At 37.5% G+C, this 13,093-nt stretch overlaps 2 protein-coding genes across 5 annotated transcripts; both read right to left on the reverse strand.

The window, feature by feature from the left end:
• Positions 1-1,666: 1,666 nt before the first annotated feature.
• Positions 1,667-5,798, reverse strand: LOC133692371 (BEL1-like homeodomain protein 11). 3 transcript variants are annotated; one of them, XM_062113259.1, is made up of 5 exons: positions 3,606-5,798; positions 3,119-3,498; positions 2,982-3,042; positions 2,788-2,891; positions 1,667-1,895 (listed from the first exon to the last, which is right to left on the reverse strand). In XM_062113259.1, the coding sequence occupies exons 1-4, from the start codon at positions 4,413-4,415 to the stop codon at positions 2,796-2,798; spliced, it is 1,347 nt and encodes a 448-aa protein (XP_061969243.1). In that variant the 5' UTR covers positions 4,416-5,798; the 3' UTR covers positions 1,667-1,895; positions 2,788-2,795. The 3 variants fall into 3 exon arrangements, with proteins under 3 accessions (XP_061969243.1, XP_061969244.1, XP_061969242.1); XM_062113260.1 differs by lacking the exon at positions 1,667-1,895 and having other exon boundaries at positions 2,555-2,891; positions 3,606-3,844; positions 3,926-5,796; XM_062113258.1 differs by lacking the exon at positions 1,667-1,895 and having other exon boundaries at positions 2,555-2,891.
• A 1,732-nt stretch (positions 5,799-7,530) lies between these two features.
• LOC133692369 (BEL1-like homeodomain protein 7) lies at positions 7,531-12,159 on the reverse strand. 2 transcript variants are annotated; one of them, XM_062113256.1, is made up of 5 exons: positions 11,725-12,159; positions 9,871-11,002; positions 8,944-9,313; positions 8,790-8,850; positions 7,531-8,599 (listed from the first exon to the last, which is right to left on the reverse strand). In XM_062113256.1, exons 2-5 carry the CDS (start codon positions 10,862-10,864, stop codon positions 7,910-7,912), a joined length of 2,115 nt encoding a protein of 704 aa, XP_061969240.1. In that variant the 5' UTR covers positions 10,865-11,002; positions 11,725-12,159; the 3' UTR covers positions 7,531-7,909. The 2 variants fall into 2 exon arrangements, with proteins under 2 accessions (XP_061969240.1, XP_061969241.1); XM_062113257.1 differs by lacking the exon at positions 11,725-12,159 and having other exon boundaries at positions 9,871-11,714.
• Positions 12,160-13,093: the final 934 nt, after the last annotated feature.

Genomic DNA, 13,093 nt, shown 5'->3' on the forward strand with positions numbered 1-13,093 from the left:
CACAAAAAAAGGGTGCCGTTTCTCAACACCGTTCATCTTCTTCGGCGCCTCAGCGGCCCACCGCCACCATTACTCCTGCAATAACAGTCGATTTATTACCTGGTAAAGGTGGAATTATGTGGCTATAAAGCCAGAGAAAACAAAGAATGCGGAGGGGGGGAAAGGAAGAAAAACTGGGGACTGAAAGGGGGAAAGAACCGAGGATAGGAAGAAGAAAACAGAGGAAGAAGAAACTAAAAAACAGAGAGAAACCAGAGGGAGCTCACGTTCAACCGGCAAAACGTCACGCTTTTATTACCATCTCCTTTGTCCTGAGCAGGGGCAAAAACCGAGGGGATTAGTGAGGGAAAAAGAAGAGCAGACTTGCATTCCTCTGTTTCTTCTCAAAGAAACAGAGGAGGCCACGGAGAAAAGGGAGAGCAGAGAGAACACGAAAAACTGGAGAAGAAAACGTGACAAAAAAAAAAAAGAGGGCAGAACAGGGGGACTGCAGGAAAGAAAAAACTGGGGGGGAATTGGACTGAAACCCAGACGAAAAACCAGAGAAAAAAAGCCAGAACACAGGAAAAAAGACCCAGGAGACAGAGGACCGAAAACACAGACTAAGAAAAGGAAAGAGCAAAAAGCCAGCGTTCCCAGCTTTGCTTTCATCTCTAGAACGCAAACAAAGTGGACGAAATAAAACACAGTAGAGAGAGGGAGAGAGATCAGAAGAGACAAAGGAACCCATAAAAGTGAAGGAAAAGAGGGCAGGGAGAAGGAAGACTAGAGGAACACTAAGAGGAAAACAGAGGAGGAGAAAATAGTATCAGCCGGCCAGCCCTCCATCACGTCTCCGTCTCCCTGCTTCCAAGTAAGTCTCTCCAGCTTTGCAAGATAATTCGCCCACACTGTACATTTGTAAATTTAATTACGGTGTTGCTGTAGCAGGCGTAGGCGACGCACGCCTGCGGGTAAGGCCGGGCTGAGCTGGCCCAGCTCTAAAAAATAAAAAAAAATAAAAAATAAAAAAAAATAAAAAAAATAAAAAAATATGTATGCATGAATAAAAATAATGTAAATTTATTGGTTTATTAACTGACGCCAGAGTCAGGAATAAAAATACAGGTTTAAATTTGTATTATTTTTATTCGTTGTATTTTATTTTATTTAGCTAGAAAAATAAAAAAAATATGTGCATGCGTAAAAATAAATTTATTTTTATTTATTTATTCATTGGTGCTAGAGTAAGGAATAAAAAATATTGATTTAATTTTTTTTGTAACTACGAATTTTTACCAACGCCAGAGTTGGAATTATTCGAGCTCAAATATTTACTGGCGCCAGAGTCAGGAATAAAAATATTGATCCAAATTTATTTTATAACTACGTAATAATTACCAACGCCAGAGTTGGAATTATCCGTTGTTGAATATTCACTGACGCCAGAGTCAGGAATATTGTGAATAAATCATCAGAACATGAACCACTAAAGATTTAGCAATTTAAAACAAAAACAGCAATGCAGTTTGCCTTAAGCAGAACGTTTAAGGGGTGATAATATCTTTCCTTTTACATAACCAGTCTCAAACCATAGAATCTCTGTTGACCAGTTAGGGTTTCTAGTGACCATAATACTAGGTGGCGACTCTTAAAACAAGATATTTTTTTTTTTTAAAGAATAAGATGTCAAGTGTCTGTTCTTTTTTTATAATAGAATTATTTTTTGAATCGCCGCGATGTCGGATGAGACAAAATTAATTACAACTCCTAAAAAGAATTAACAGCAGAAGTAAAAAGATCACAACTAAAGAAAATGAAAAGAACACCGCTAACTACTAATTCAATTCCACTCCAATATAGGCTTTGGTTTCTTGAACAACTCATGGGGGAGTACTCCTCAACGCCTTCTGGATCTGCAGACAATTGAAAAGGGAAAGAAAGAAAGGAATTTGCGTTTTTAGTTAGCAAGGGCATGTTTGGTTTTATTACTATATATGGTTTTTCTTTTTTCTTTTCACAAAGATGTCTGATACGCAAGCATGGATTTGAAACCTGAACTGGTGCAAGCCGAGTTATGTGTCAAGAAAAATTTTAAAAAAAAGTTAAAAAAACTTGTTTCTGACAAAAATCTTGTTTTTCTAAGAAAAAACAGGAGGGTTTTTGATGGGGTTTTTATCGAGTTATATCGGTCGATCGAATTACTTTATCAGCTTGAATTTTTGAATGGTTAGGGCAGATAAATTCTGTCCCTTATTTCTTCTCAATTTCGATCGGTGTAAACCTGAATCAGCTAAAGAGTGGTCCAGGTTTTACAATAGATAATAGAAGTTCGAATATATATATTGGGAACGTTTTATTGGAAAGAAGACAAGCCGATAACAAGATGTGACAACTTTTTTTTGTTTTTACTAATGCCAGTGTTTTATCCGTTTCAGTCTTGAGAGTGATCCCAAATAGTCCAGGTTACATTCATGCATTTGCCATCACGTATGATACTGACAAGATTCCTAGGTGTCCTAGCACTGCAGTAATCGATGCCTATCAAGCTGCTTAGCATTTGCTAGCTTGGACATGTTGCTCTCACCAAATTTTTTAAACAGTGATAGAAATAAACATCAAAGGTTGAAACAGCTAATTAGTTGCGTAGGATCTGCTCCCATGGCAATTTGTTTTTTTCCTGAAAATCACAGGTCTAGACTGTTCTCGGATTTTCAAGGATGAATGATTAAAGAGGATGTTAATTTCCTATTGCATAAAAGATACAACGAAACACAGCTTGAAGAAGGAATTGACTTAGCTATCAACCTTTTCCTTCAGTCCTCTGAGTGATCTGCAAACTCCTCTTTGTACATTTCTTCTATCATAGGCTTCCATAGCCGGACTCGAGCATTTATAAACCAGTTTGATACCTAAAACAACAATGAATTGCCCACAACTTTATCGGTGTCAAGCTAAACTATAAAGAAAGGTAACATGTTAATGAGAGATTAAAAACTTACTTGATTCTTTGTCAAGCCTGCCTGCGATGCTAACATTAGTTTCTCATAATCATTTGGATACCTGTGTGTGACAAATGAGTGGGTAAATCACAGTTTTAGTAAGAGTATGATCACCATAGAGTTTCGCTAGCACTTACGGGTGCAAGAAGTGTTCAAAAAGCCAAGAGCGAAGGATGGTTACAGAAGTCTCTGGCAACCCTCTGATGGGTCTCCATGCTTGCCTTTGGCTTTGCATCATTCCAAGCTGTTGAAGAGATATCCGGTTATGTTTGGTCTCTTTATCAACCAAGCTAAGTTGTGACAATTCTGTGCTGATTTTTGGTAAATCTCGAGAGAATTTTCTTTTTGTCTCATCGATTTGGGACACTATGGCATCTCTCAAGTTGCAGAAATGCTTGGACATGGCTTGGAGCGCAAGAGCTGTGTAGGATTTGGCCGCTCCTAAACCAGCTATTTCCTCAAATGATGATACCACTTCTTCCATTTGATGGTAGTATTTCTCATATCTTCCCTCAACCTGAAATCAACAAAATATCTCATCAGTTTTCGAGTTCGGACGCGATCAAAGTTAGCCTGCTGACACAGAACATATAAACTTAATACAGTGTGGAGTTTTGGACTTACCTCCTTCAACAATGCTATAAGCTTTGCAATTTTAAGCTGGAGTTCATGTTTCTCGGCTTGAACAAGTCCAATACCCCACAGTTCTACTTTTAATTCAGAAGAAAGTCTTAGTGATCCTCTTTGGCCACAAGGAAATAATTTCCCAACATACTTTTCATTGCTAATTTCAACTGCCTGGCAACTTACATGCACAATTTCTTCTAGCAGGGACTGAGCAGGCTTTAAATACCTTGAATTCCCTATAGCAACCGCAAAAGATTCAGTTTCGTAAGAAGTAGAAGGTCTACTTAATGAGGTTGATGATTGAGGAAATCCACTACCAGTGAGAGAATAGTCGTCGTTTACTTGTTCACCTCCAAGATTATATGCTTCCCTTGCTTCTTCTCTAGGAACCAAGTAACTAGGACTCATGAGATCCGAATTAAAGGATCTCTGCCTGTACTGAAATTGGGGAACAAGCATCTGAGAACCAAGAGACAGTGATAACCTTTGAGCTTGATGATTAGTCTCATTTGCCGCTCCAAGAAGATCCATTAAGTGTCTGGTATGGCTAATCTCAGATTCTTGAACTGCCGAGGGAACTTGGACTAGGTCTATTGACCTAGACATTCTTTCCTCGAGAGACTTTATGCTTGGCAATACACCATGAGACTGAGAAAATGTGTTGCTGCCTCGCAAGTCTGGACCGAAAACGCTGAAATTCTGACTTTGAAATTGGTTTTGACTAGCAATGGAGTCTGAGATAATGAATTGGCGTAGCATGCCAGAAGCTGAATTTGGGGGTGAGTCTTGTGAACCCATAGGTACCATTAAAGTGCGAAGGCACAAAGGTATTAATTTGCGACTTAAGAGAAGATTCTAAAACATGATTTGTTAATATGGTATAAACGAAGAAAGAATCAGAACTCAAACTACCAGGTTTGATTCCTAAATAATGGCTTGGCAAGCCAAAAAAAGGCAATATCAAGCTTGGAAGAAAGCAAAACTTGGGTTTCTCATGCATTTATAACTGGATAACAAGAAGACAGACAAGTTGGTGGATCATTAAGAAGAAGGTCACACAAGTTATGACTTGCAGCTCTGAAGTGGCATTCTGTCCTAACTTGCACTTAAAGCAACTGGAATCAAGAGCCATAAAGAGTTGCTGCATTAATAGGCATGGCAAGAGGTCACAACCAAATGAAGTTCACAATCATAAAGCGCATCACTACAGGCAAATAAAAAATCCAATAATACCAAACCGAAAGAAACCCAGTTGAGTGCGATTATGAAGCAGCAGAATTGAAGCCAGAACTGTAAGTAAAACAAATTTCTGAAAGAACTCTTCAGAACATAATTGGAATAGGGGGAGAGACGGAGAGAGACACACACAGAGAGAGATTTTTCTAAGAGTTCCAATATGTGGAACCCTTGGGGGGGGGGAATACGAAATAAGAACTGGTAAAAGCACAGCACAGGAAAGGGAGAACATAAGAAACAAGTCAAACCAACATCTTAATTAGTCTTTGCCAACTAACTCCTACCCTGAAGTCTAAAATGTTCTGTTAACTGTGATAAGCATAAAAAAATTGAATTCCAGAAGTCTAGGGCTATAAATGCAACAATCTGTGAGCGCCTATATTCTTTTGCTTAGAGCATAACAATTCCCAGAAGAAAGTGAGGACCCTCTCTCTCTCTCTGAAAAATGAGCAGGTCTAAATGTAAGCACCTGAAAGCTATAATGCTAAGAGACAACCCTCGAAGAGAAGCTACTTGGGTGAGTAAAGATGCAGAAGCTGATGGCAGGAGATGGTCCCCCACCCCTAATTTCGTGTACAAACCCAAAAGCAAATGCATCAATCCTTCAGCTTTAATGCTTGCACTTACATTTCTTTGGGAGACTCAAAAGTACTGTCAGCTAAAAATAGTGTAATTATCTCTCTGTAGCATGTCACAAGGAAGAGAGTTCTTTGATATGTAACAATTGTTCTGTTCACTGGACTGTTGTCATCTGTAAAAGAGAAAAAGTTGGCTATCTTTTGCACACTCACAGTTTTAAGATTGTCTGTTTCTGAGACTGTGACCATATAGGAATATCTAGCTTCTTCCTGTTAGGTGCTACAATCATAGAGATGTTGAAAGGACACTGAATCTGAATATCACAATCTTTCAAGAGCAAGTAAGAAATAAAAATTACATCTGTGTTCTCTCTATCCAAAAACTTGTGCTATCTTTAGGCTTTAAATTTGCATAAATGCACGCTACTTTCTATTGAAATTATAGTTTTAATTAGAGATAATGGGATGGTGAGATTCGATTCTATATCATATCATAAAATTACCTCAACCTATGTATAATTTATATTATTGTCTGATATAGATTTCCATGTGCTGATAAGACTGGTTCTCGGTGTATTCTTTGGGATAGTCCTTTGGATGCTTTATTAATGATTGCTATCTTTGTTCCTTTGGCCTCCTCCAGTTGTCGCTCTCTGGTTTCCTAACATTGTTGTTTACCTTGGAACTGAAAGGCCCACACTCGTAAGATTAAAGTGTCTGCATTATCTGAATTATTCCAGCAAATTTAAAAGTATAAATTCTGTCAGCTTTACAGCACTTGTGTAGGCCATTGCCACACGCAGGAATTAATAAACCCAATTTTTGAAGTGCCTAGTTTTAAAATTTAACTGATTAGTTGGTGGCCATAATGGCCTGAAAAAATAGATCAGATGAAGGGTGGTGAGCCCAGAAATCTAAATAACGAGAAACAGAAACTTGCGCGTAGAAAGTGAGCGTATCCATAGTAAAGAGACGTGGTTCATGGTTTAATGGAGTGATAGGTATTGGTATATGGTACTTCGAATAATGGCACTCTCAAGCTCTTTGAGGAAAGCGATATGCTAAAAACACATGGTATGGCAATTAGGTTCAAGCATCTATCAGAATTAAAAAGGAAGCATGTAAGATAGTGGACCAGCAGACAAAAAGATACAGGGTAAAGGACATGGGAAGGAAGCAGTGTATATAAATTAACCACCAACATATGTTCATTAAAAAATAAATTAAACGACTGAAAAAGTGAAGTAATTATTATACTAGCAATACGGGTGATTTTAAACAATTAAGTATAAATCTGTTATAATTAAACGAAGATCTACAACAAACAAATTATATAAATGATTTATGAGATACATTTATAAATTAGTGGAAAAAGTTAAAGCTCAAGAGAAGATCTGGTCACGCTAGACCAAAATAATAGTTTAAAAAAATTATAACTTTTAATCTGATTATTGAATTACGCTCAAATTTTTATAGGTGTTTTCTAAGCTTATTTTTTTTAATTCTGAAAATCTCGTCCCGTGGCCTCGGATTTTATAATTTTTATGATTTTCATTGTTATTTTTAGATTTTATATTTCTTTTCTTTATAATTTTCAATTTTTATTTTGTTTTTTATTTGAGGTAGGATTTTGGTATATTTAAAACTTTATAAATCTTCTAAAAGAGGACTTGAGAATTGTTATTTTAGAAAAAACAAAACATGTGAATTTAAAATTTACATCTGAAACCCTTTCACTCATTAAATTTTTTGTCTTGGTTCGTTATTTTTACTTTCCGTCTGCATCAAAAAGACTAGAGGAATAAGACGACAGAATCCAAGAAACCAGATAGCAGCAAGCATAGATTTGGATTTCGGGACCACAACCGAGTAAATTAGCTGCCTGAGATCAAGACAAGACGCGAAACGAGAAGGAAAGAGCAGAGAAAGTTCATTTAATTTTTATGTTGGTGAAATTTGGTTAAGCAAAACTTCAGGTTTGGGGTGAAAGGATGCTTTGCATGATACCATTCTGCAACAATATAACGAAAAATACGAAAAGAGAGCAAAGTTATCGACAGATGTTGTAAGGATTTACATCCATTAAAACATCTCACAGAAACTCGAACTAATTCACAAATCACATTTATTTCAGAATTAGGAATGAAATGATACATCAGTGTCACAATTAGGGAGAGCTTGTAGAAATTCCTTAAGAGTACAAAAGATCACAAAAATCTTATTGTATATGCACAGATATGTCTACAATCCCTGTAATCTGTACGTATATTACAAGCAGGCACCATGCCCTTATGTTACATCTATGTCTGTGACTGTAAGGGTGTTGATTTTCTTCCATTCAAACCAAGAGAAGGAGCACGGGGCTTGAATGAATAGCAAACCAATATCACTGAGCTTGTTTTCTTCTGCTTTATGTTATCCAAAACTCCATCAATCCTTCTCTTGGCAGGATTGATGAAACTCCCTCGTAAAGCTAGAAGGATTCTCTTAAACCACAAAATCATGTAACCGATGGGATTTGGCAATCCTGTCTTGTTGCTTTCCTGTATCCATACAGTGATAATCCACCTCATTATGCCCCACCGAGGAAGCTGATATAGTGTTACCTCTCATATGGGCCCCATCAAACGTGGGAAATGAATCACTGTCGTTACTTTGCAATCCCAATGCAAGAGACATCTGGCTGCCTACTGCATATCCATTCAAGTGTGATACATCATATGTAGCAGCAGCAGACATAAGATTTCCATCACCATTTTGGCCACACGGAATATTCCCATGTGGACAGAAGTTATGGTCATCATCTATATTCAACCTTCGGTCCCGTGGAAATTTCATAATATCAGATTCTGCCACATTGGGTCCCTGAGAACCATTCTCAAGGACTGTTTTCGCCATAGGTTCTTTCATTTCTAATTCAAGAATATGACTAGATTTTATGTCATGGGCTTGCCCTGGCTGGGAAATATCAGCAGCTGTAGATGTCACACTCTCATACAACTCACGTAGCCTATTCTCAGATGTCAAGTGATTGCCTGATTTATCTCCATGGGCTTTGGTTGTTTCGTCCAAAGAAGATTTGGAGTTTGTCTCTGAATCACCAAATTCTTCTTTGTACATGTCCTCGACCATGGGCTTCCAAAGACGCACCCGCGCATTTATAAACCAGTTCGCGACCTGATTTGCATAGGAAATTGATCGTGCCATAAGATAAGATAAGAGAAAGAAGGGTTCATATCAGAGTGGGTTAAAGAATGACCACTCTCACAAAGAGACCCTCCACTAAAGTTTCCTAAAAAGAAAATATTTGAAGCACTTGAAATTTATATTTACAGAAGTTTAATCTGCTAGATAACAGGATCTCTACCTGGCTTCTGGTCAAGCCTGCCTGCCTTGCTAACATGATTTTCTCTGAATCACTCGGGTAGCTGGTGAAACAATCAAATTCAGAAAGAATTAATGAGATATCCTTTTTCAAAATGAACAAATATTATTTGGAAAGCAAGTATCCAGTAACATACGGATGAAGGAAATGCTCAAAGAGCCAAGCTCGAAGGACTGAAACAGAACTCTCAGGGAGCCCCCTTTGAGGCCTCCAAGCATGTCGCATCACACCAAGCTGCTGGAGAGCCCTCTGTTGTCTGGTCTGATGATCTACATAACGGAGACGTGGTATACCTCCTTGACCATTTGGTGAAGTACCTTGCTCCCCAAGCCTTTTCATGATAACTTCTATTTGGCCACTGATTGCATCGCGCAAACAGCGAAAGTGACGAGAAATTGTTTGGAGGGCGAGTGCTGTATATGATTTAGCTGCCCCATGACCAGCCACCGTGTCAAAATATAACACCACAATTTGCATTTGATGGTAATACTGTTTGTATTTTCTGTCTACCTACAGAAACGTACAAGAAACCTTTCAACAAAGGTCATGAACCTTAGTAAAGTAAAAGTTCATAGAGACAACAGCTCCGTCCATATGATGGCTGAGGATATAGAAAGCCATAAAGCGTAAACACAAATCATTCACAAAACAAAGGAATCAAGGAGGAGCTATTATGAACTTGATGTAAGTTATCTTGCTATCCTTCATTTTCCCTCTCGCATCTCCAGCTGAATCATACCAGCTACCAAACCAGTTACATGAAACACCGTGTCTTTGCCTTAGAAACTTCTCTCACATGCTACCATTTCTGATCTAAAATATTTAATGAAGCTCAACATAAAAAGGATTTCTCCCCTCGAGAGCATGTACGGCTCCAAAACATTTTAATGAAAATGCTAATTTCGGTTATATATTTTGTCAGTAAATCCTTTTAGACTATGTACTCAATACATTTAATCAGAGATCTTTGATAATAATCCAGGGATTCCATTACAAAATCATGCAAGCATTGGATAAAAAATGAATGGAGCATAGAATTAGCACAAGTATGGACGAATTGAACCTACCTCTTCCAGCATGGACAGAAGCTTAGACTTTTTGTCCTGTAAGTCCTGCCGTTCTACAGGCGATAGCTCAGGAGTGGAGTCGGCAGTAGACTCAGTAGGATCCGGTGGCTTCTCATTTGATGAGGGAAGCATAGAACAGCTACTCGGCCTCCTATCACTCTCCTTGGAGTCATCGAAACATTTGTTGGATTGAGGCTGCTTCAAAGCCTTTTTTACATTAACCACCTCATCGAGCAAGTGTTGCACTGACTTGAGGTATCTGGAGTTCAAGAGCGTGTTAGCATAACCAGATAATCCATACATATTCATTTCAGCATGCATATCTCTGAGGCCAACTATGTACTGAGGATCGTGTGAAGACTCTGTTTTGATAGAGTTATGGCTGCTTCCGGCAAATCCAGGCAATCCTTCAAATTCTCTCAACTCCTTGCTTTGATTGCTTTCATCACCTTCGCAGGGTAAAGTCCACTTCTCTGGCACAAGCAGATGTGAACTCAGAGATGAAGGGAAATTTTGGTTTAGATACTGATACTGAAGTGAAGGCATAGAAACTGCAGATTGCACCTGCATGCCAAGCCTCAGTGGTAATCCTTGAGACTGGAAATTCTGCTCACAGTCTGGAATGCCAAGGTGCATCCTTGGTGGAACAGCCTGGGAATCTCCACTAACAGAGTCACCAACCAGGTTACCTGCTGCTGTATTCAACTGCCCACCAACAGATTGTAAATTCATCGTGGTACTTATAGGTGGAATGAATACTATCTCATTTCTAGCTCCACTGGATGAGAATTCAGCACCATTTTGAGAAGACAAGGAACCCCCATACAATATGTCCGAGTATGACCCAGCAGCTGGAGTGTGGTTCGTATAACTTTTCATGCTACTAAGATCGGAAGGCAGATCAGAATAAGAAGCAAGTTTCTGGTCCCCTGTAAGCAAAGTTTGCAAATTGTTGTTCTGCCTGCTTGAAGTTGGGTAATAGGTAGCCATCAAATTTTTCTGTCTCTCAAACCTCAGATGGAGAGCATCACCCCCAATGTCCTTCCATCAATCGAATGACGCACAAGGGAACAGCAAACAGTAGGTGATTGCCCCACGAAATGTGGATGAGCTAGCAAATTCCAACAGCTAAAGAGAAAAGAATTGACAAAGCCATCAAGATATGTTTCAGATTCTCAGACTTTACAACTGCTTCAAGAGCTTGATTTTTCAGAATCGCTTTCAACTAATTCAAATAAAATAAACAGAAATTATTCATAGCACACAGTGCACAGCCATGCATCCTTATTCACTCAGAAAACCATATTTATTATCTCTGCTATCATTACGATTTCGAGGACTATTTCGAGGTTTATGCAAGATCAAAGTCATGTTCAAAGGTGAAAAATCACATAAAAGTAATATTGCTATCAATATCTTGATATCTTAGAATAGCCCACATCAAGTTAGAACACCAACAAGCAATAACCACAGTGATTGACACATCCCAATAATCAAACACCCCGGTCCTTGTGACCATCATCAGCATCATCGTGAAAGCAAAAGAACGGTGTGATCACAAGAAAAATCAAAAGTCAATCACGACACACATAATATAGAGAACCCCAAATTAAACACCATCTTTTTTTTTCTATAAATTACAAAAAGATGCTTAATAATACCAAAATTAAAGAGCAAAACTTTCATGACTGTGTTATCTATTAGCTTCCCTTGATCATCATCACCAGTTACACTCAATTCACAAACACCATCAACTATCCAAAAAACACCTACCACAGACAAACACTGCATCAATAACACCACTAACAACTCAAAAGGCAAAGAAAGTGCAAAAGGGTCCAGCAAAAAACCTGATAACTCTCAAAACGATGCTCCTTTGGCGGGGAACAGAGAGAGCTCAATAAACACAAGAAACCAATTCCAAGAGAAATTATTCTAAGAAAGAACAAACCTCCTTATGATTGGTGCAATAACACCAACCCAATTAAATTGCTTGTATTATATATAATAACTGGAATCCAGCAGTTATAGTGTTGTTTTTTAAACATGGACAACAACTACTATTAATATTTTATTTCAACAAGAAACTGAAATGTTTAAGAATATATGTCTGTCATATCGTTCTAAGTTTTTCACGTGTAAAACAAAGAAAAAAAACATTTATCTAAACAATGTCTGCAAAACAAGCTAGAAAGTTCTTCAACAAGATAATCAATGGTTAAGGTGGTTGTTTGTGTTTCATTGCTTAAGAGAGTTTCAAGCCATAACCACCAGTTGGTAGACCTAAAATCATAGAGCTGTGGAGCTGTAGTGGAGCGTCTTAAACGTTTTATTTTTTATTTTTTATTTTCATATTGATATTTCCTGTTTAGCTTTTTTCTATACCGAGAAATGATAAAAATGAAACCTAACTTAAGAGCAAAGTCTTTTCTTTATTTGTTTTGTTTTCTAACAGAACCCGTTGACCTCCTGAACCAAACACGGCAACACCTCAAGAATGTCTAAAATATATTCTCTCTCTTTTTTTTTTTAATTTTTAAGAGAGAGAAAATAAAATAAAAAAGGGTAGCTTGTTTGTGTTATCTGTGGTTTGAGTAGCAGGGTGGGTGAAAGTGACAATTTGTCAAGCTTACACGTGTCTGCTTTTACACGCCAGTGGCGGCTAACGGCTACTGCAAAAATACACGCCAGTGCTGTACCTGTTTTTCTTTCTTTCTTCTCTTGGAATACTTTTTTTTTTTTTTTTTTTTTGCTTTCATTAGACTTCTTAAAAAAGTTCTAAAGGTATATTATGATACAAAAACCTTCACATTCCTTTTTTATGTTTCTGCGAGTGACATTGAAAATTATATGTCACCAATAAATTTGTATTGCTAAATTATATGTCCATATGCATGTAAACTAAAAAAGTGTTACAAGAGACTACTTTAATAATATACCCTTATAGTTTCGATCACTCAGTACTCGTTTAGAAATCAATAACTAAATATTTTAAATGTTTGATAATAATTTAAAAGCAAACATCAAAGTTTTTTCCGTGTATTATTTTTCAGAACCTGCAATTTATATTTTTTTCAAAAGCCACAACCACAGTTTTTCTACCTCTAATAAACCGATAAAATATCATCAGTTTAATAATTTATTTTTCAAAAATACTTTTTATATATATTTCATCAAGTTTTTCTTCTTGCCTAGCTACTTCTCTTCCCTCATCTCTCC

This window comes from Populus nigra, chromosome 4 (genome assembly GCF_951802175.1).
Source record: "Populus nigra chromosome 4, ddPopNigr1.1, whole genome shotgun sequence".
In the NCBI taxonomy this organism is placed as follows: Eukaryota; Viridiplantae; Streptophyta; class Magnoliopsida; order Malpighiales; family Salicaceae; genus Populus; species Populus nigra.

Excerpts from the sequence above, each read along its gene's own strand:
- LOC133692371 (XM_062113259.1), bottom strand. The coding sequence starts at position 4,415 with ATGGTACCTATGGGTTCACAAGACTCACCCCCAAATTCAGCTTCTGGC. Across the intron at positions 3,043-3,118 it reads TTTGAACACTTCTTGCACCC|GTATCCAAATGATTATGAGA; the intron begins GTAAGTGCTAGC and ends TGTCACACACAG. Across the intron at positions 2,892-2,981 it reads CAGGCTTGACAAAGAATCAA|GTATCAAACTGGTTTATAAA; the intron begins GTAAGTTTTTAA and ends TTGTTGTTTTAG.
- LOC133692369 (XM_062113256.1), bottom strand. The coding sequence starts at position 10,864 with ATGGCTACCTATTACCCAACTTCAAGCAGGCAGAACAACAATTTGCAA. Across the intron at positions 9,314-9,870 it reads GTCCATGCTGGAAGAGGTAG|ACAGAAAATACAAACAGTAT; the intron begins GTTCAATTCGTC and ends TTCTGTAGGTAG. Across the intron at positions 8,600-8,789 it reads CAGGCTTGACCAGAAGCCAG|GTCGCGAACTGGTTTATAAA; the intron begins GTAGAGATCCTG and ends TATGCAAATCAG.